The 21,339-nt window shown below is 51.9% G+C and overlaps 1 protein-coding gene across 1 annotated transcript in view; it reads left to right on the top strand.

Annotated features, from left to right (window-relative positions):
• Positions 1-21,339, top strand: part of GRIK4 (glutamate ionotropic receptor kainate type subunit 4) — a gene marked incomplete at both ends in the record, with an annotated part of 308,409 nt that overhangs the window by 182,216 nt on the left and 104,854 nt on the right. Inside the window, one exon of the mRNA XM_082845308.1 lies at positions 13,855-14,016. Coding sequence (XP_082701434.1) covers positions 13,855-14,016 — 162 coding nt within the window. The remainder of the gene's footprint in view (positions 1-13,854; positions 14,017-21,339) is intronic.

Here is a 21,339-nt window from a genome sequence, read left to right as displayed (position 1 = left end):
TGTCCTGGTTTACTGCCTCTAGCTTTCCAAAACGCCAAAGTTGTTATCAGAAACATTTCATAATTGGTCTCTCGCCTAATTGTAGTTAGAACTACAGTTCCCACGGTACGTGAGCGTCTTTCATATCTTGCGGTCTTTTACTGAAAGCATACCACACACACACACACACACACACACACACACACACACATACCCCTACACACATACAGCTAGCCAACAGCTACAATCCTTCAGTCGGACAACTTTCCAGTGCCAGAGCAATTTGTTCTAAAGTGTAGTTTATTGTAAAATTATTAAGACTATCTACATATTTCACCTTTATTGCGCCTTTTAAGAGAACCACTCTGCATAATACAGTACACTTTGGTGAATGAATATGTTTTTAGTGCAACTAGGAAAAGAGTAATGGAGTGAAAGCTCCCCATGTTTCTGTCTGAGCTTCCCAGGTACCCCTGCAACCAAATGCAAACCCAGAGAGGTGGCATATCTGGCAGTGACAAATGTCTCCTGGGCGTACATGGGTACAACAGCATCTTAAGGAGAAGTTATTACTCCAGAATTGTGCTCTCTGGCTGCCAACCCTCCTGTGTCTGTTGTCTGAACTAGGCTGTTGGTAGAGGGGGATGTATTCAGGGGAAATGGCAGGGAGAATTGGAAAAAGATTCAGGAAGCATTGACTGAAACTTATTTTCTGAATTTGCATCTGGGGAAACTGGCTGACAGTTGGGAGTCCCTTGGCCCAAGTTATGGGATTAAAAATAATTAGCGGGCTTCCCTGGTGGCGCAGTGGTTGAGAGTCCGCCTGCTGATGCAGGAGACGCGGGTTCGTGCCCCGGTCCAGGAAGATCCCACATGCCGCGGAGCGGCTGGGCCCGGAGCCATGGCCACTGAGCCTGCCCGTCTGGAGCCTGTGCTCCGCAACGGGAGAGGCCACAACAGTGAGAGGCCCGTGTACCGCAGAAAAAAAAAACATTAGCTAGTCATGATTAAGCGACTTACCTATGGAAAATGCTTAAAGTCAACTCCACTTATTCAGCAAACGTTTATCACGTGTCTACTGTGTGCTGGGAATGCAAGCAGCAGTAGGATGTGGCTTGAAGAACTCTATAAAGGCAAGGTGTGGAAGCCCAGAGGAGGGAGTATTTAGTGCTTTTTTGGGAACTGGGAGAGAGGTTTGCAGATATGGCTTCCTTTGAATGGTTTATTGAGGGAAGGTTAGAAAGGATCGTGGGAGGGTGACATGTGGACAGAGGTAAGCATTGTAGGCCTGAGAAAGAAAGAGCACGGTGCCTGCCATGGCTGGAGCAGGGGCGTGTAATGGAGAGAGGGAAGCCAGGGCCGGCAGAGGAAGGGTCCCGTCAGATGACATTCCGTCCGCTCTGCAAAGTTGCTGGACTTTTCAGCATTAGAAGCTGGCATTGGCAGGTCCAAGGGCTATTCTTGGCTGTCCCAGTAACTGACCACATGTGACCTTGGACAAGACCTTTCTGCCCTGGGGATAAACTAAAGGATCTCCAAAGACCTTTCAACTCTTAAATTCTGTCAACTTTATGGCTTGGATGAATCTGTAGTAAATGACTGGATGAATTCTCCTGGCACATGAAGCAGGTGGCTTTCCTCTTCATGGGTTCTAGTGTCCCTGTCTGGTTGGCTTGTCCCTCCAGTGCCCTCTGCTGTCCTAGTCCCCTCCACCCCACCCCAGTGGGCAGCACCCCTGGCTCGTGAGTGTCTGGTCCTCTCACACCCTCTTGCCCAGAAGGAGCTGTCCTGTGTCCCGCATCCAGGCCACCTCCTCGGAGCCCTGATGGACGACGGGCCTCCTCAAACTGAAAATCCAGTTCGTGCCAATATGTGAATGGCTGATGACAGCATTGAATTTGGAGGGATCTTTGAGAGCATCTAACTGAATCTCGTCATTTTACAGTTGAGGGAAAACAACTGAAGCGGCAAAGTGACTTACTCAGCTCTCACAGTGGTCAGGAGTGGTGGGGAGAGGTCTCCTCTCCAAATTTCATGCATTCACTGGTCAACATCAATTGAGCACTTACTGGGCTGCATGTCAGGGGCAACAGTGAAAAAGTCCGTTCTCTGAGGAGGTCAGACTAGGAGGGCAGACAAACCCAAACAGATGATTGTAAATCAGTGGGTTAAAATGATGAAGATATGCACAGAGTTACCTGTGAGCCTGGCCAGCTCATATAAAGCTTGCTGGACGAGGCCACACCCAGTGGCCTTAAAGAATTAATAGTTAGCTAGGTTGGGTGGGGGGAAGGGGGATATTCTAAACAGACAGCTTAATGCCTTAGACCTTTGCTTTTTAACCAAAGCCTTTACCAAGGAAGTGGATCCTATGGGAGACTGTAGATTTAGTGAAGAAGGTATTTTGAGGCGGGGAGAAAACTTCAGAGCCTTCACATCACTCCACACAGGCAGCCAATTGCCAGCTTCCCTGTCCTGTGTAAGGCAGGTGAAGAAGGAAGATGGGAGTCACAAGTTGACAACCTAAGCTGACATGTTTCTTGTGGTGGTAGCTGGTCGTAAATGCCAGAGTCACTCCAGGCTCACTTGGATAGCTGTCAACCATTCTCCCCTTCAAGGTGATGGGCACCACTGGCCTAAAGAGAGCATCCCAGCCAGGGCTTGGATTGGGGAACAGGAGCCTGGCACCTGGGCCTCACAGTGAGACCTGGCTATTTAAGGTGAGGCAGGAGTTTCCAAATACACTTGATTCCTAATGGCGTGCGGCAAGGGGTATGAGAGCAGAATGAATATTGCCAGGAAAATCAGTAGAAACTGAAGGAGTGTTCAGTAGGGGGTGTGGAAACCCTGGTGGAGGTGAAAAAACCCTGGCGTTGGAGGAACCAATTATCTGTCAGCCCCTTTACTCATGTTTGACAAACAGTGTGACAGTGAACACAGGTCCCACAGGACTCCCAGAACCACGTTTGGAGATATTTGCGTATCATCCATTTAACAGAATTGAAGCTCATTCCTTGCATCTGCCCCGACACACACACACACACACACACACTCCCTCTCTCTCTCTCTCTCTCTCTCTCTCTCTCTCCCTCTTCTCGCTCTCCCACATCCATGCCTGTGTGTGTGTTGCTGACGGGCTGCACCAGACGGCACCTGTGAGATAAATCAAATTGAAATAAGAACTAGACTCTGGGGACTACGCTGACTCAGTATTTCTAGAAACATAATGGAAACGTCCCCCTCTGACTGCTCGCGCCTTCTGCCTAATAGAGCTTTGGGAGAGGGGAGACCTGCCTTGACCTCTGTCATGGATAGTCCCATTAATTCAGTGAGAGATGCCCCAGCCTTGCCTCTGTCCAGTGATCCAGTAATTCCCAATAATCCACAATCAAGAGTCTGATCATAAAAATCTACCCATTTCCACAACCTGGTACTGTAATCATCACCCCCCCCCCCGAGTTCCAGCGATGTGCCACACACCATACTAGGAGATTTATGTTCAAGATATTAAATCCTCAAAATATCCACCGAGCAGGGAACTAAGGCCCAGAGAAATCGGAAAGCTTCATCCGAGGTCATGCAATCAACAAGTGGTCCAGCGGAGAATTTGCCCTTCACCTCCCTACCCACATCTTGTCCTTAACAAACTGGTCTTTATTGCTTTCCTGTGCTGTTTGAGTTATCTATGACTGTGAAACTGACTACTACAAAGCTAGCAGCTTAAACCTCACCAGCGACTGGCTCACAGCTCTGTAGGTCAGATGTCTGCACCGTACGGCTGGGCTCTCTGCTCAGGCTGAAATGTAGGTGTCAGCCGGCCACGTTCTCATCAGGAACTCAGGGACCTCATCCGGGCTCATTCCTGTTGTTGGCAGAATTCATATCCCTGTGGTTGGTTGCGGGACTGGAATCTCTGTTTTCTTCCGAGCTCTTGCCTAGGGACCACTCTCAGCGTCCAGAGGTCACTCTCCGGTCCTTGCCCGTGACCCCTCCATCCCCTCCATCTCATCCCTTTCTTGGCCATGACGCCCTCTGTGATGTCTCCATTTCATCAACAGAGAATCTCCCTCTAGTCCAGGCCTTCTCATACTTTGAATCTCTTTGAATTCTTCTTCTGCAAGCAGCCAGAGAAAACTGTTTTTAAAGGGCTAGTGTGCCTGGATAATCTCCCTCTTTTAAAGTCAGCTGTGCCATACAGCATAACCTAATCACAGAAGTCAAATTCATCACAGTCACATTCCTAGGGAGTGTGTGTGGGGGGTGGGGGGCATTGAATCCTGGCAGGAGTCATCTTAGAATCCTGCCTACTCCATGCACTAATCATGTGAATTAGTTTATTTCATTTTCTCCCTCCCCCTGCCCCCAGTCACCTGGTGAACGGAGAGACAAGGAGAGATGTAGCCAGGGAAGCAGGAGGAAGGCCCTGGAGTCTCTTAGGGCAGGAAATGGTACATCCCCTGACAGTATAGATGGTGGACCCAGGTTCCCTCTGCTGCCCCACTGCGGGGCTCTGGCGGGGCATGCCCCTCGACGCCTTTGGTGCTCTGCAAAGGGGAAACTGAGCCCCCTTGGGATGCTGCGGCTACCTCAGGGGATCCTGGCACTGAGGAATTTGGGCCCTGCTGAGAAGAGTGTTTGGGATGTAGTGAATGTTTGGAAAGCATAAAGAAACTGAGCAGAAAAGACATTATGGCAAATTGTATTATTATTATTACATTAGAAGTGTGATTGTATTACAGGCACCATTAGGAACAGCAAATGCTCTTGTTATTATTAAGCAATCCAGCTCCTCTCTCCCCAGCATCAGGCTTCCCTCAGAGTCAAAGGCACCAACCTCTCAATTAATCACCATCTGAGGCTCCCCCAGCCCTGTGTTTGTGGTGCTGACAGCTCCCGTTCGTAGCCCAGTGGGAAGCATGACACCTGCCCATCCAGCTGAAGCCTCCAGCCGTCACCCACATGGTGGACGCCTCTCCTGTGAGTTTCAAAGCTGGATTTTTATCTTGGCCCAGAGTTAAGATCTTTCTAAAACCACTTTTTTTTTTTTTTTTTTTTTTGCGGTACGCGGCCCTCTCTCTGTTGTGGCCTCTCCCGTTGCGGAGCACAGGCTCCGGACGCGCAGGCTCAGCGGCCATGGCTCACGGGCCCAGCCGCTCCGCGGCATGTGGGGTCTTCCCGGACCGGGGCACGAACCCGTGTCCCCTGCATCGGCAGGCGGACTCCCAACCATTGCGCCACCAGGGAAACCCTAAAACTACTTTTAATGATACCTCTCTTTTGCTTAAAACCCTGCAATAGCTCCCCATCACCCCCAGGATAAAGTCCAAAGCAGCCCCTTTTGAACAGACCTCTGGGCTCTACCTGCACCCTTCCCCGTAGCCCAGCACTCCAGCCAGACCGGGTGGCTTGCAGGGCCCCGCGCGGAGCCACTGCCTCGGTCACTCCTCGGGGCTCTGTGCATCCTGGCCTTTCTCTGTCTTAGAAGCTGCTCCACCTCCTCACCTGCTGACTCCCGCTCACCTTTCAGGCCTCAGCTTGCAGTTAGCTCGCAGCTTGGGAAAATAGACAGGCATTCTGAGAGAAGGGCCCCCCCGCCCCGTTCCCCTGGCACTTGTGCTCACCGCTGTTTGGGACTTGCCTCCCCTTGCCACTAAGGAGATGTACCTTGACAGAGATAGGGTTTTTTGGTTTTTGTTTTTTTGTAGAATGAGGCAAACATGGCCAAGATCTGAAAAATCTCCTGTTACGTACATTTCCCTCCTGCTGTGGGAACCCGTCTGAGTGCCTAGTGGCTCAGGTCCCGGTCCTGCCTTAATCCCATACATCCTGAGTGATCTCGAGCGTGTCGTAGGCAGCGAGACGCCCAGCCCCTGTAGGAGCCCCTCACTGGTCCTGCTGCAGAATGGGGAGGAGGCCGAGGCTGCTGACTGACAGTGTCACTCATCTTCCTCTACAGTTCCTAGCACCCCTGCTGAGATGGGGAGGGGTGCCTTGCGTCTCTACAAGCCTGAGGCTAATGAGTTGGGACCTGGAAAGAGAGAGGTTTAGTACCTGACGTGTAGACAGAAGGCCTGATCAGTGGATCCTGAGTGCGGGGGGCCTCAGAGGTGAGGAATCAATGCCTGACAGAGGAAGCAGGCCTTCGGAAAAGCAGTGGCGCCCCCAGCCCAAGGGGAGAGCACAAACCTCCACCATTGCTCATGTCAGTTTGATCTACTGAGGTTTCGGCTTTATAGTTAGTAACCACTTATTTAGTCCCAGCGGCGCAAAAGTTTTCTAAAGACAAAATGAAGTCAGAGCTGCTGGGGGAGAGGTGGGAGGGTTCTCCCCCCTGGCCTCTGTCTTCCTTCTTCCTGGGAGCAAATGACAGAAGCCTTGGTAAAGGTGGTCCCACCCTGATGGGCGTTTGCTGGTGAACATGAATTCATTTAATGAATGTATGAGCACTTGCTAAGCACAGACGCAGAGTAAGGTACAGGCAACAGACTGTTGAACAAGAGAATACGGTCTGCTTTTGAAGTCCTGTTTGTGGACTTATGTTGGGAAAGAAAAGCAGAGGAGGGACAGGGTTCCTGGGAGGGAGGGCTGTACATGCTCAGATCATGGAGATAAATGAATAGGAGACACGCAGGGAGAAGAAGCCAGGAAAGCTGGGAGCCGGAAGTTCTAGGGCCAGATCTCCCATTAATTGGAATTCAATGACAGGTAAGAATTAGCCTCCCAGCTGCTCCTTTCTTCAAAGACCTATTACACAAAAAGCAATCACCTAGTCTGCTGAGAGCACAGGCTTTGATGCAGATAAATAGACAGGTCCCTGGAGGGAGGGAGAGGATGTGAGCGTACCCAGGAGATTCTGGACTCCTGGTGGCTTTGGGGCTTTCCTGAGAAAGGCTACGAGGCCACTTATAAGACAAGGGTCTGGGTCCTGGCCTCCACCATACCTTGGGTACCAAGGGAAAATGAATACGAAAGAGCCTTGAAAGTAGAGAGGACCAGGCTGCCCATGCGGTAAGATGAGGAAGAGCCTGACAGGTGTTCCCTTCCTCAATTCATTCAGTCACCAGCCCTGACTTCTTTCCATAAGCTCTGCACCAGGGTAGCTGCTGGTAATGTAAGTACAGTTGCCTTCAATAGCACCCAGTCCTTGGGAAGTTGCTTTGAACAAACTCATGTGATAAAAATCTTTAAGTGATGATAGGTATACCTGTGAGGACAGCGGCCAGTTCTTGGATGATGGAGGAGGTCAAGGTGAAGAATGAGCAGAGGAGTAGACAGGAATCATAGCGTGAAAAGACAGATATGTCCAGGAGTTTGGTTTTGTCCTGTGTGCAGTCAGCAGCACTGGGAGGTGGAGAGGGGTGCGTGATCAAATGGATAGTTGAGAAAGAGCTCTCCAGCTATAGCATGAAGGAGGAACCTGGAGAAAGGCAAGACTGGAGGAGGGGAAACCAAAATTCGTTTGCAGTCCAAGAATAAACTGGTGAAGATATGAATTGAGGTAGAGGCGACAGGGATGGAGAGCAGGGGACAAATTCAAGAGATGTTAAGGAGGTGAAATGTTTCCAGTGACAATGACTGACTGCATGCGTGGATACAAGGATGAGATGAGGTGTGTGAGAGTGGGAGAAGTGGAGGGTGAATTCCAGATCCTAGCCTGAATGATGGGTGAATAGTGGTCACATTCACAGGTAGGGAGGGGATTAGATTGGGGTGGAACAATAAGAAGTTCAAGTTTAGGAGTGATGTAGTCTTGAGGATGTCTTCCATCATTCCAGCTTCTTAATAATGGCTTAAGAAATTGGAATCTTTTGGTGTTCTCAGTGCTCCCGGGGTGAGAAAGTTAAAAGTTATCAATCATGGGCTTCCCTGGTGGCACAGTGGTTGAGAGTCCGCCCGCCGATGCAGGGGACACGGGTTCGTGCCCCGGTCCGGGAAGATCCCACATGCCGCAGAGCAGCTGCACCCGTGAGCCATGGCCGCTGAGCCTGCGCGTCCGGAGCCTGTGCTCCGCAACGGGAGAGGCCACAACAGTGAGAGGCCCGCGTACCGCAAAAAAAAAAGAAGTCACTGCTCTTAAAGCCGAGCTGTGTGTATTCTGAAATGAATTTAACCCTATTTTGCCAGCTCTTTTACTGCACAATCAGCACAAACTCACAGTGTCCTCTGCCCCTTGGTGCCCCGCTCACGGTGGTGAGTAAGTGATCCAAGCACATAGAGCACTGGGTCTGGCTCTGTTTACAGCTGTGTGGCCATGAGGAAGCCACTTCACTCCTCCAGGTCTCTGCTCCGTCAGCTATAAATTGGCGCTAATAGCTCCCATGCCACAGGGCTGCTGTAAGGATGGCTTGACATCATGCATGTGAAGTGCTTAGTTCTGCCAGGCACACAGTTGGTGGTCAGTAAATGGTCTCAGTTATTATTATTATAATTACTGCTTTGTTAGAGTTATGTATAGTTGGAAGATCGGGAGCTTGAACTCAAGGCTTCTGTCTCGACACAAATAGCCACACCAAGCAATTTAGCACCTTATGGTGACTTGCTTAGCAAAACTTTTCTCACTTGACAAGTAGCTAAGGATAGCTTCTTGCAGAGCGAGGGGGGAGAGAAGAAGGCAAGAGAAGCCCCCAGGCCAGATAGTTCCCTTTGTCAGGACCCAGCTAGAGTGTGGAGACCAGGAGAAGGAAGGAGAAGAGGCAGCATGGAGGATGGACTGCACTATGTGTGAATTAGCCCTGCAAGGTGGATGTTCTTATCTGCATTTTGCAGGTGAGCAGATCGAAATTCAGAGGTTACCGGCCTGCCCAAGATCACCCAACAAATACGTGACGAGACAGGATTTGAACCCAGGACTGTCTTATTTCGAAATCTCTTGCTACCATATCCTGCTGTCTCCTGATGAGATCGCCACCTGGCACAACTCCAGGGGGCGCCATTCACATTACCATCGATGTGAATGGCAGCTGGGAGTTGTGCCATGTAGTGGCCACGTCTCCCGAGATCAGAGGGGCGGTTCGCTTAATGGGCGACTGCAAGGGAGAAATGATGCAGGCCTGACCTGGTGGGATTGGAAAGGAAGGGACAGATTCAGGGGACATTTAGGAGACAGATTGGAAAGGATTGACCAGTTAAAGGAAGCAGGGGTTGAGGCTGCCTTTGAAGTGTCTAGCTTAAGTGGCCCAGGCGATAGTCATGCCCTAGGTGGGTTAGAAATAGGGAAAAGAAATAAGGGAGAAGGGGCTGCTGGGCGGAGAGAATACAATGCCTTTCCCCCACTTCCCCATTTCACCTGGACCCAGGCCTAGGCAGCAAAGGGTTAGGAGATGGACTTGACCCCAGGACATGGTCTGGACCTGTGCTTTGGTTTCCTGCTTTTCTCCTTAAAGTCAAGCACAGGAGCCGAGTCTGGATCAAAGTCGGCTGACCTTGCACCCTACCCCCTCCTCCTCCCCCCTCACAGCCTGCCCTTGCTCCTGGCCTGGTGGATGAGCAGGCTGTAGCGCCGTGGAGTGGTCCCTGCAACGGACCGGTGAGTGGACGCTGGTGGGCAAACCAGGACATTGGAAATGTCACAGCTGCTGGAGACAGTGAGGGTCACTCAGCTGAGACGCAGCACCCACGTGGCTCTCAAGCCTTTATGCGTGCCGCGTCCCTTCCAGGCCTGTTCTGAACACCCTTCATTCCAGATAACACTCCCCTGTGTTCACTTGTGGCCACGACATGACCTTTAATTGCAGTTACTCAGTCCCTTGAAGATCACTGTATACAGAAGGACACACACACACACAAACATGCTCACGTATGCTCACACGTACACAAATGTGTGCACATTTAAAACTTTTTAAATGAGGAAGCCCAGTGACAAGAAAACAAGCTGTTAGGGATTTGCTTTTCAAAACATAATAACGTAACTTCCGGAAGGCAGTCAAGCGGTGGTACCAGTTCCGCGCATGTTCTTATACCTTCTATAGGGGTAAGACCATGAGCGGAGTCAGGCATAGGGAGGACCCCAGGGCATTGAAACGTCTTCCATCAACAGCCTTGACCAATATTTACCAAACAACTTCTAGGCATCGGGCACTATGCTGGGTGCAGTGTGGGGTTCGAAAATGGGGCAGACACATCCCTGCTCTCAGGAAAACACAGGCCTTGGGCACAAGAGGACACGGGCATGAAATGTGTTGGTGCCACAAGCACCGTCACAAAGGCAAGCGCTCTTGGGGTAATTGAAGACTCGATTTTGGTCTCTGTGCCACCACTCGGCCTTACCAGGCGGCCACTGGCTCTGTTCTTCACCCTGGTTCCCCTGGTCTCTCGGTGTTGATGGAATCCACTGCCATTGGGAGTGGGGACCTTGAGATTTTCCTTCCCGGGACATTTATAAGAAGAGAATCAAGGTCCCCGTGAGAACCTGATCCACCCGAGGTCTCCTAACACTTTGTCATTTCGGTTAAGGTCACAGCCAGCCGGGCAGCGTGGCTGGGGGAGCACAGGGCACCTGAGTGAGGCTTGGCCAGAGCTCATGGTGGACGACAGGAGCCAGAGGGCCTTTACTCCCCTCCCATCCTGAAACTAGTTAATTTTATGTAATATCCCTCTCAGCTTAGTGCCTCCACCACTTAGTTTGGGAGTCATGATACATGTTTCCCTGGATATACTTAGAGTAACATTTCCCACCGGACATTCTGTAGAAGGCTCCTGCGAGACATTCATGGATTTGGGGCGGAAAAGTGTTCCATGGTCAATATGTTTGGAAAGTTCTGGGTTAAGCAAAATTAAGCTGCTTTACTGTAGGACTTCTTTAACCCTTTAATGTGTGTGCTAGCGTGCATTGTGAATCTTAAACAGGTGTCTAGAACACGCAGTGTTTGCTCACCTCATTTGAACATGGGACCTTGTTTTCAGGAAACGCCTGTTAACGCCTCCTGGAAAAGCTAGTGTCCTGAGGAACACACTCTGAGAAATACTAGAGCTTAGAAGATTTTCTTTGCGTACAGACTGGCGGTGGTCAGCTGTTTCCCATATTTGCTTAGATACCAGTCTTCAATAGCAGCAGGAGAGTGTAAGTTTAGACATAAAGAAGCATTTCCTAACTGTGGGGATGCTTAAAGAATAGAGCCTGGAGTGTTCTGGGAAATTACAGTAAGAGAACACGCCACCCCTTTCTTGTCCTTTTACAAGCTCTCCCATGGGTCATTATAAATGCATTGGATTATCAAGGAAGCTCCTGGATCTTTTTATCTTAAGAGGCCTTTGAAAATAGGATATAATTGGGGGATGAGAAGGTAGGAATTAAAAGGCAGGAAGACAGGCTGGCTGACTTCTGGAGGGGCTGTCGCTAAGTGTCTGTAATTCATTCATTCATTCTTACTCTGCCGGTGACGTGCATTTCAAGGAAACACCTTCCGAACTCAGGTTTCCAAGACGAGTGGAACTAAAGAAGCAGGGAACCAGAAGCTGCCCGCGATCTCACGGTAGCCTTTCGGTAACTGTCGCGTGTTGAACACTTCGTTTGGGCCAGATGTGATACGCCTTGTGCGTGCATCTTACTTGTTCCTTGAACAATCTCTGAGGTTGCTGTCATTGCGCCCACTTTACTAAATGAGGATCTGAAGCCCAGATCCTGAAGGCCATACTTGCTGAAGTTCATACATTTCAGTGTAGTGTGGGACCTGGATTGGAACACCAAAGCCCTTACCGCGTATCCCCTCTACTGCCACTGTGCGTCTGTAGACATCACAGTGTCGGGGATTCTTGAAATGGGCCTCCTTCCACCAGGCTGTGCGTGTGAGGATAGGGCGGGGCGTGATGAGCTGCCCACATTGACAAGGAAGCCGAGGGAGAGGGGACGTCTCCCTCCACATCAACCACAGCTGGGGAGGCCCCTCGGTTGCCTGACAGCAGCCTGGCTCTGCACCCTGCCACCTCCCCCTTGCCAGGTGCATCTCTTCTCATTAGCCATCTGTCCCCTCGTGTCTGCTGATAGCCCGTGGCGCATGGGTAGCTGCCCTATTAGGGAGACAGGAGATAATATCAGCTTATGAATCAATACGTTCTCTGGCACGTCCGTGTTCCCCTGGCGGGAGTGTGGCAGGATCCAAAATACACTTAATCCTCATCCCACTCTATGCTGTCAGGGGTTGGTGGCTCCAAAGGAATCTTTGTAACTTCAGTCTGCAAGCTGCAGCCAATAAGGATGGATTCTGGGCAGAGCTCAGGCCTGTGGCCCAAGGGCTTGGCCGTGGCTGTGTGAGGGAGGATGCCGGGGACGTGCCAGGGGCCTAGAGCAGCTGAGTCTTAAGACAAGGAGGCCTCCTGAAGGAAAGTCATGTTTCTGTTCAGCCACAAAGTAAGCCCAAGGCCCCTGCCATCGGTCCTGTCAGGCTAGTGGCTGATGGCTTAGTCCTGGGGTCTAACGACCACGTGCCCACCGGGCACAGAGCTGTGTGCGAGGCACGTGGAATGAACGTGTGATGAATGTGAATTCAACGCACAAGGATGGCCTGATCCGCATTTGAAGGCGTTATTCCAGGAGCGGGAATTGGCGAGCCGAATTGCCTGGTTTCCCTGCATAGGGCCCAGGTGGGTCTCGGGAGTCCAGGGCTCTGAGCTCAGCCCTGCCTGGGGAGGGGGATTCTTCTCCCTGTGACACTATCTGTCCTCAGTGAGACTCACGCCTGCAGGTTTTAGCTGAGTGAGCATGTGGCCCGGGCCAGGTGATCGGGTGAGGGCCACGCCTCCTGGGAGAATTCCTTTGAGCTTCTAAATGTCACTGTCCCACATGGGGTTTCTCTGACTGCCTCATCTCAAGTAGCAGCCCCACCCTCACCCCCCACAGATATCTGACAGTATATGTATTTATTTGTCTATTTACAATCTGTCTTTTCCCTGAAGCTGCAAGTTCCTGGACATCAGGAAATGTGTTTCTTGTTCACAACTTCTGTGTCTAGAACATCCTCTGTGCCCGTGTCTGGCACATAATAAGCACTTAAATGTGTGTTAAATGAGTAAACAATAGTAATAACAAATGAAGGTGCAGCCCTACCTGCAGACCTTCTTAGCAAACTTGACCTTGTCACTCCTCTGCTGACAGTGCCCTCAGGTCCCATCACTACAGGATGAAGTGCGAGCTCCCCAGCCTGGCAGCGGGGCCACTGTTCTCCGGCCCCTGCTGACGTCTCCAGCCTCATCTCTCACTGTCTCCCCACCCACATGCTTCCTGGTGCTGACCCAGTGACTCCCAAACATTGGTGTGCGTATAACCTTGGGCCCTGCTATAAATGCAGACTCCTGGGCCTCGGCTCCCGAGATGCAGATTCAGCTGGTGTTCGGTGGGGTGCAGGGATCATCACTTTTTTTACAGATACCTGGGGGAGTCTGATGGCAGGTATTCTGCGGACACACTTTGAGGAGCGATGCTTCCGTCAAAGTACACAGCAGGCGCCCACGCACTGTCTCACCTCCATGCCTTTGTATCCGTGGTGACTTCTGTCTGGAATAGCCTTTGTCCATCCACATTTTCTACCCAGAAAACGCCTAGGCATCCTTCAAGACTCAGCCCATGGGTCACACCTTCTGCAGACCCAGTCCTGCCTCCACAATCTCATTTGTGTTTTCCTTTCTCTCTCCACCCAGAGCATCGTACACATGCCTCTCTTAGACATCTTTCTGTTTATTTCTCTCTTCTCCCTCCTGGCACCTCAACACTGTAAGCTACATGAAGAAGAGCTCTCCGTTATCTCTGGACTCTGACACCTAGCAGAGCGCCTGGCAATGGTGTCCATGTGGCTGGAACGCACTGCCCAGCTGTGCTCCTGCAGAGCCCACCCCACTCTTCCCTTCCTAACCCTGCTCTGCTCTGACTGCTGCGTCTTTCAGGAGTTTTCGCTCCAGAGGATGGACAGCCTCGTGGATGATCGCGTCAACATCCTGGGATTTTCCATTTTCAACCAGTCCCATGCTTTCTTCCAAGAGTTTGCCCAGAGCCTCAACCAGTCCTGGCAGGAGAACTGTGACCATGTGCCCTTCACGGGGCCCGCAGTAAGTGCCCACCAAGCCCCTCCCTGGTGCCCCTTTGCCGCCACGCACGCCCCCTCTGTGTGCCAGACCCCCCTGGACTCCAGCCTTCTCCAGGCCCAGCTCAAAAAGAGGCTGTAGAAATGCTGGGAAGTGGTCACAAGGGACACATTTGGGGAGGTGGGGAGCCGTGAGCAGCAAGCGTAGAGGAGTCAGCAGGGAGAGAGGCCCCGACTGGTCACTTAGTGATGTCTGTGGCCAGACTCCTGATGATGCTGTTGCTAAGACCCGCCTGAGTTCAGGATCCAGGACTCTTACCGTTGGAAAGGGCTTTAGCTGATCTGTTCCCTCATTTCTCAGACAGACTGAAGCCCAGGCTGGGAATGGGGGTGAGGGACGAGGATGCGGGGCTCTTGTTCAAGGGCAAACACCAAGCCTCTTGCAGGTGAAACTAGATTCTGATACTCCTGGTCCAGTGCCTTTCATCTCCCTGGACCACTGCCCCCGGTAGAGCTTGTCCAGAGAGACTTCCTTTGTGCCTTCACCCATCTGTTTCCCCCCTGCGCTTCCTTCCCCTCCATTTGTGATGGAGACAGAGGTTTCCCTGGCTGTTCTCCACTGGGTCTGATGTCCTTACTCTGTGGGGCAGCTCAGGAAGGCCTGCTCGTGTCCATTTGCTAAATGACAGGTTCTCAGGAGATGAGAGGGCGTGGCTTTCTAGATCTGTCCTAGCCAGGTTACACTGAAGCCTCCCAAAGCCCCATAAGGCAGCTCATGTAATGCTCACATAACTTTGCAGAGGGTCAGAGCTCATGCAAAGCTCGGGGAGCTTTCATCAGGGAAGCGCATGGGAGAAGGAGGCGTGAGAACTTGAGTCGCAAGGCTCTTAAGCTTCCAGAGCACATCCCAACAGGGTGTTTTAGAGCTGAAAGAGGGAAGATTCCATAGGAAGGATTTGGCAGGGGCGAAACGTCTGAAAGACGGGAGTCCTCACCCCCAAGGGCTTAAGGGACAGTGAGTAATTCCTCAAGCACAGACAGGGTAGGGGTAGGAGCAGGCTCACCCCTCCTGGCAGGAGTACAGCCCTGTGCTCCTGGTCTCGTCCATGGGTCTTGCAGTCATGACTCCGGTATTGTAATGAGGTGCTGACACACTTCAAAGGCTCACAGCACAGTATCAGGAGAGAAAAGAAAACCTGCCACCTCCTCTCCAACCCGAACCGTTCCACATTTGGCTTTGGCCAAGTGAAATTAAGGGTCCCGGTGCCACACTGCTGATGTCCCTCTGAGGGTTTCAGCCCTTCCATTCGTGCCCACATTGACCACGAACAGGCAGATGGGAAGCCCTTGGTACCTGCCTCATAAGGACCCAACACCAAGGCCAGGCAGTGCCACTCACAGGGCTGTAGGGCCAGCTCTGGCTGTGCTCACATGTGCTGAAAAGAGCACTAGCCTTAGAGGCACAGGACCTGGATTCAAACACTGGCTTTGCTATTTTCTTGCTGTGTGATCTTAGGTAGCTATGTAACCCTTCTGGGCCTCAGATTCTTTTTTCTCTAATTGTGGGCAATTATGCTTGACCATGTTAGAGGATTGTTGTGAAGGTAAAATGGGATATGCTTCTATCCTCAATTCACAGTTATTCATTGAATGAGTTTATTTAGCGTCCCATCTGCCAGACACTGGGAGAAGCATTAGTAAATACATCAGGTAGCTTTTGCAACAGAAATGCTGTGTAACAACCTACCCTCAAATCTCACCAGCTTACAGCGATGAACGTTTATGCAGCTCGTGCATCTGAGGGTCAGCTAGCGATCAGCTAGTCTACGCTGGCTCAGCAGGCAGCTCTGCTGATCCGGCTGAACTCACTCAATGCCTGGGGGTCAGCTGATCTAGGCTGGGATGGCTCTGCTCCGCGTGCCCCTCATCCTTCTCCCGACCCAGCAGGCCAGCCTGGTATGTGCTCATGGGGGTGGCAAGAGAGCAGCAAAGCAAGTGGAAATGCACAAGACCTCATAGTCCTAGGCTCCCAGGACAGGCACACTGTGACTTCCACCTCATTTCGTTGGCCAAAGAATGCCACGTTCACAATCTCAGAGTCAGGGAGTGAAGAAACGGACAGAATGCTGAACCACTGATGCTTGAAATTATCGCACCCTGACGTCTTCCTCCTCATGGCACCCTAGTAACAGACAAGAGTGGTTGTGCATCCCTTTTTGACAAATGAAGAAACTGAGGAGAAATGAGGAGAGCCAGGGCCTGCCGAGGGCCTCCAGAGGACGGTGCTACAGGGAAGCCTGGACTAGAGCTTACAGAGCCTTCCAGCCATGGTCTCTGTGGTCTCTGAAGGGAAGGTGATACAGCAACTCCTCACCTGGAAGCAACAAATCTTTCTCGAGGCTTCTCGTTTCAGCACCTACCTTTGGCAAAGCGGTGCCTCTTCCCGTAAGTTCCCAGCACAAACAGCCCAGCTCTTTCATCTGCTGGGGAGCCGGGAGGTGAGAAAGAATCAGTTCCAGGAAAGCGCAGCCCGGTTTGTCGCCCCATCCAGCTTTCTACAGAGGCTGCAACCGCTCCTGTCTCGGAGGGACTGCTCTCCTCCCCCTCCCTTTCCTCCAAGGTCCTCTCCCCTCTCCCCTCCTCTCTCCATCGGTTCCATTCTCTTTTCCTTCTCATCTCCTCCCCTCACTCTTCCCTTTCCACTTTCCTCTGTCACCATAACCTCCTTCCTTCCTTTCTCTTTCTGTTCCTCTTTCTTTCCCACGTGCCACGTTTTCTTTGCATTTTCTTCTGTCTCATTTCTTTTCCTCCCAACTGGAGTGTGTCTCCCTGTCTTCCTCATCTTCCCAGTCGGCCCATGATATTCCAGTTGCAGCTCGCTGGAACGGGGGCCCACTTCCAAGGGCACAGAGGGGGAGTGGCTGAACCGAAGGGTGACCACCAAAGGAAAAAGCTCAGCGCTGCGCCCACGAGGCTGTGTCCGCCAGGTGGCTGCCAGCGAGCCACAGACATGCTTCTTGCCAGAGGTGATGACAATGACAGAAGACAGTGTCGTGAAGGGAGACACATCCCCTCTAATTTCACGTGCCAATCCCATTCATCACACGGCAAAGAACAAAAATTGTGGAAAATCATTAAAATTACAGATGGCTAGATTAAGTAATTAGAATTTAGGCTAAAACAGCTGTTTGTAATTAAGTGTTTATTTCATTGAATAAAACCCAGATTGTAAGAACTACTCCATGAGATTTTAACGGTTCCTGTCCTGGTATTATGTTGGGGGTCAGAGTTTAAGCGACAGAAGTTCTGAGACACACGGACATCCAAGAGGATTCTGGGAATCCAGTGATCTGGGGGGTATCGGGGAAGATGAGGGTTACAGGTGTGAGTTTAGAAGACATTTTTATTTGAATGGCTGGGGGAGAAACTCAGCCGCTATTCCCTGAGTCAGGTTGATTCATCTTAATTTATACAGAGTCTTTCATTCCCCTGAACAATTTACAAACAGCTCAAAAGAAGATAACAATGAGGAAACAAATGAAAATATAAAAACAAGAGAATTGAGGGTGTTTGCCAAGCAACATTTTGGAGCCAAGAAAGGAGAGGATTTTAAATGAGGGTTGAGTCATTTGGGGGATTTAATATTCAGAAGAGACAGGACAGGAGAAGCAGAGACAAGACCCAGAGGCACACACATGCGAATGGGAAACAGAAACCACAGAAAGACAGTGAGGGCTCGTGAAAGGGAAGCGGATGGACGACGGGAAGGGGCAGGGATGGTGGGCACTACAGGCCCAGCCCTGGAGACATGGATGGAGCGCCATTTGGGTACCAGAACTCTTCCCCAAATGCTTTCCAGAGCTAAATTAGTAAGTAATAGTAGAGGAAGAAAGCAATTCAGAGAGCAAAAAGGTGCTTTGGGATGGAGACCCTCAGTGAGATGGAAAAGTTGATGAGGCAGAGATTAGATTACAGGTTCTCACACCATCAGAGGTGACATTGGCAACGGTGGACGGGGTGGGGGAAATAAGCTGGAGGAGTGTGGATGGGAGACAAGGTTTCAGAGAAGCAGCTGGAGGATCCCAGTGAGAGACCTGGGCTGATTGCCAGGAGCCGGCTGGTGATCTACGGAGGACCCTTAGGAGGCTGAGCTGAGAAAAAAAGAAGATATTCGGGACTTAGGAGGTTTCAGGAGCTCAAATCAGCCCATGTTGAACTGCAGAAAGGACCCATGAAGCCCAGAGCACACTGGGGACACGTCAGCTGTGTCACCTCTCTGAAGGCAGGATACAGTTGGAGGGGAGACAGGGACCTTGATGATGTTCCTTCCATCCGCTTCCTCCTTCCCACCCCCAGCATCCTTTGCTGGAGCTGTAATTACTAGAAGCACTCGCAGAATCTTGAAGGCCCCAGAGTTCAAGATGCCAAAGAACACTGCAAACGGACACACGCCGATCTCCCAGCATCTGGATCATTTGCTAATAAGGGAGCATCAGCGAAGAAAACCACGTCCCAGACGGAGTGGGCATAGCGGCAGCCGTGTGGCAGGAGGAGCTTGGGGCCTGGGAGGATGTGAGGAACGACACGGTGAGCTGTGTCTGCAAGTCTCCGGGGACCAGCATGCAGCCTCGAGAGACGAAGAAGGGGGGTTAGAGAGGGGATAAGGCCAGGCCTCCCTGGGGGCCTGCCCTGAGACAAATGGGGTCCCCAAGGCCTCGGTACCAGTTAGGATGCTCTGAGATTCAAGTAACAGAAATCCGGAATGAAACGGTCTCTTACCAAAAAGGAAGTGTGTTATCATGTGTCACAGTAGGTCCAGAGGTAGGGCAGATCCTGGAGCGATGTCGTTGGAAACCCAGGTTCCTTGCATCTCTGCTCTGCGCCCTTGGTGTCAACTTCATCCTCAGGATGGAGCCAGGATGGCTGTGGCAGGTCCAGGTGTCATGTCCAGACCCAGTAATGTCCAGAGGAGCAGGAAGGACAGCCTCTCCTAGAGACAGGAAACTCGTCTGAGAAGCCCCTCGCTGGAGCCCCGCACTCCAGGCCTCAGTTCGTGTTTCATTGGTCAGAACTGGACCACCTGCCCAGTCCCAAATCCCATATTGGCAGGGGAGATGGGATGACTCTTGGAGCGCTCAGGCTCACCTGGGAGCTGGGGCTGGGACCCCAGAAGCACATGGCTGATTGGGGGAGGGGAGGACACCTGCAGGAAACGGGGGTTCTGTTAGGAGGAAGGGGAGAGTGGGTGCTGGGGGGGCAGCTGGTGGTAACCTTCCACTGCCCCCTCTGTCCTGCCCTTATAGTCCTGTTCTAGTAGAGGCCCCAAGTGGCTCTTAACTGAAGGGCTAACTTGAGGACAAACAACCAGTCAGACCACGAGGCAAACTGGGTGATAACTAAACCCAGGGTAGCAGAGAAGCCTGCCTGGCACCCTTCCCCGTGCCCAGCTCTGGCCCAAGAGTCTCAGGCTCGCATCTGCTGTTGAGAAGGTAACTGCATCCAGGAAGATTGCCCCATGCTGTCCTGGGAGGCGAGGCACGGATAATTCTGATGGAGCAATGACATCCCCTGGCTTCTCCAGAGGAGCCTTGCCAGGAAGGGAGGGAGAAAGAGTGCTGCAGAGAGGGGTGGAAACCATCCTGGACAAAGGGGTGCTGAGCTTCCAGTCTAGTCCTGTCCTGGCTGAAGACCTGTCTTCATTTGTAAAATGAGAGGGTTGGACTAGTTGATTTCTAAGATCCCTTCCAGCTCTGACACGAGTGATTTTGAGAATCTCCGGATGGAGAGATTAACTGGGAGGCAAAGGAGACAGAAATTAGTTTAAGGCATCATTTAAATAGCCAAATGGAAGGATGGAGAAGCAGTGTCTATAGGGGTAGCTACCTCTCCCTCAGGTAGATGTGTGTCCGAGCTGGAAAGGGAGAGTCTGTAGCCTTCATAATTTCCATATGTCCTTTGGCAAGGAAATGTGAGAGGTCCATTCATAAAGGAGCCACTGTGCTCAGGGGGAAATGAATTGTGTGCAAAGGACAAGGCAGCTGTAGGCTTGCTGAGACGCATCCAGCGCCACGCAGGTGAGCCTCGAGTCAAGTGAAGGAGGAGCCCAGCTGCCAGGGGAAGGGCAGTGGGATGGAGAAGAGGATGCGGTAGGTGCTGGACGAACTTGGAGGAACGTGGCTGGCTTTCACGGCTCAGCGGGACCACAGAGGTTTCCACTGACCCTGATCGTGCGATTTAGGTGCCCTTACCTGCTTGGTCTCCGGGTCCCAGGTGGCCACAGGTGGCCACAGGTGGCTTCAGGACCGGGCCAGAAAGGAGGGGTGATTGATAGAGCTGGGAGGGCAGAAGACCCAGCGAAGGCAGAGGGGACACAATGGCTCACGCCCGGTGGGATGTCTCAGCGGAGAACAGGAGGTGCTGAGGTCTGCAGTACCCGCTGGATCGTAGGGGCTGAATAGATGCGTGAAGAAAGGACAGAGGCGGGTGGAAGGAAGGAAGGAAGGAGCAAGAGAGGGAGAGAGGGTGAGAGGGAGGAAGGAAGAACACACTGGCCAGGCAATTTTGCGTGCAAGTAAACTGGAATTGGGGCAGAGAACTTTATTTTGCTCTTTTTCCCTCTAATTGCCTTCTAGAAAGATTATCCAAAGTCAGCCCACCCAGTTCCCATGACAGACCTTTTTGCCCAACATGGAGCAAAACTGTGGGGAAATACATCCCTCTTCCCAGCCCATCTTCTGCCCCGTCGCTCCCTGTTCTTGCTACTCCCCAGGGTCCTAGCTCAGCCAGGACGGGCTTCCTGAGCCCCTGCTGATGCCCATGGGCACCTGGGGTGCATCACCCCGCCCTCGGGTATGGTGACCGCTGAGACTGGCAGTTTAGAGGGCACTTTCACTGACCCGTGAGGCAGGGATGCTACCTCTTGTGTGCAGGAAACTTGCTGCCCCCGAGGTTCCGTCACTCAGCACGTAAGAGAGGCCTGGGCGCTAGACTCAGGGTTCGGTGTCCTGAGTTTTGAGCCCTTTCTCCTGCACCTCCCTGACTCAGGCTGCTCACACTGTGTCTGGAGAGCTTGAAAAACATCCAAGAGGTCACAAGCGGGTCCCTCTGCCTCCAGCCTTGGAGGGACCGGTGTCCCAGGGCCCGGCCAGCTAGGAGGGAGGTTGTAAGATGCCACATGGAGAATGTTCTTGACGGGTTAGGCTCTGAAGGGATGGTGCTGATTGCCCGCAGTGGGATGTCAGAGTTCAGTGAGGAATCTGCTTTGCACTGGGACCGAGGGTTGAATTCCAGAGCCCAGCATCACACCTCCCACGAGGAGGCCTCTGCATGCCTTCCTGGGCCTCCCCTC

This window comes from Leucopleurus acutus (genome assembly GCF_964270905.1).
Source record: "Leucopleurus acutus genome assembly, chromosome: 8".
Lineage (NCBI taxonomy): Eukaryota > Metazoa > Chordata > Mammalia > Artiodactyla > Delphinidae > Leucopleurus > Leucopleurus acutus.
Note: the sequence above shows the minus strand (reverse complement) of the source record. Positions and strands in the feature narration are given on the sequence as shown.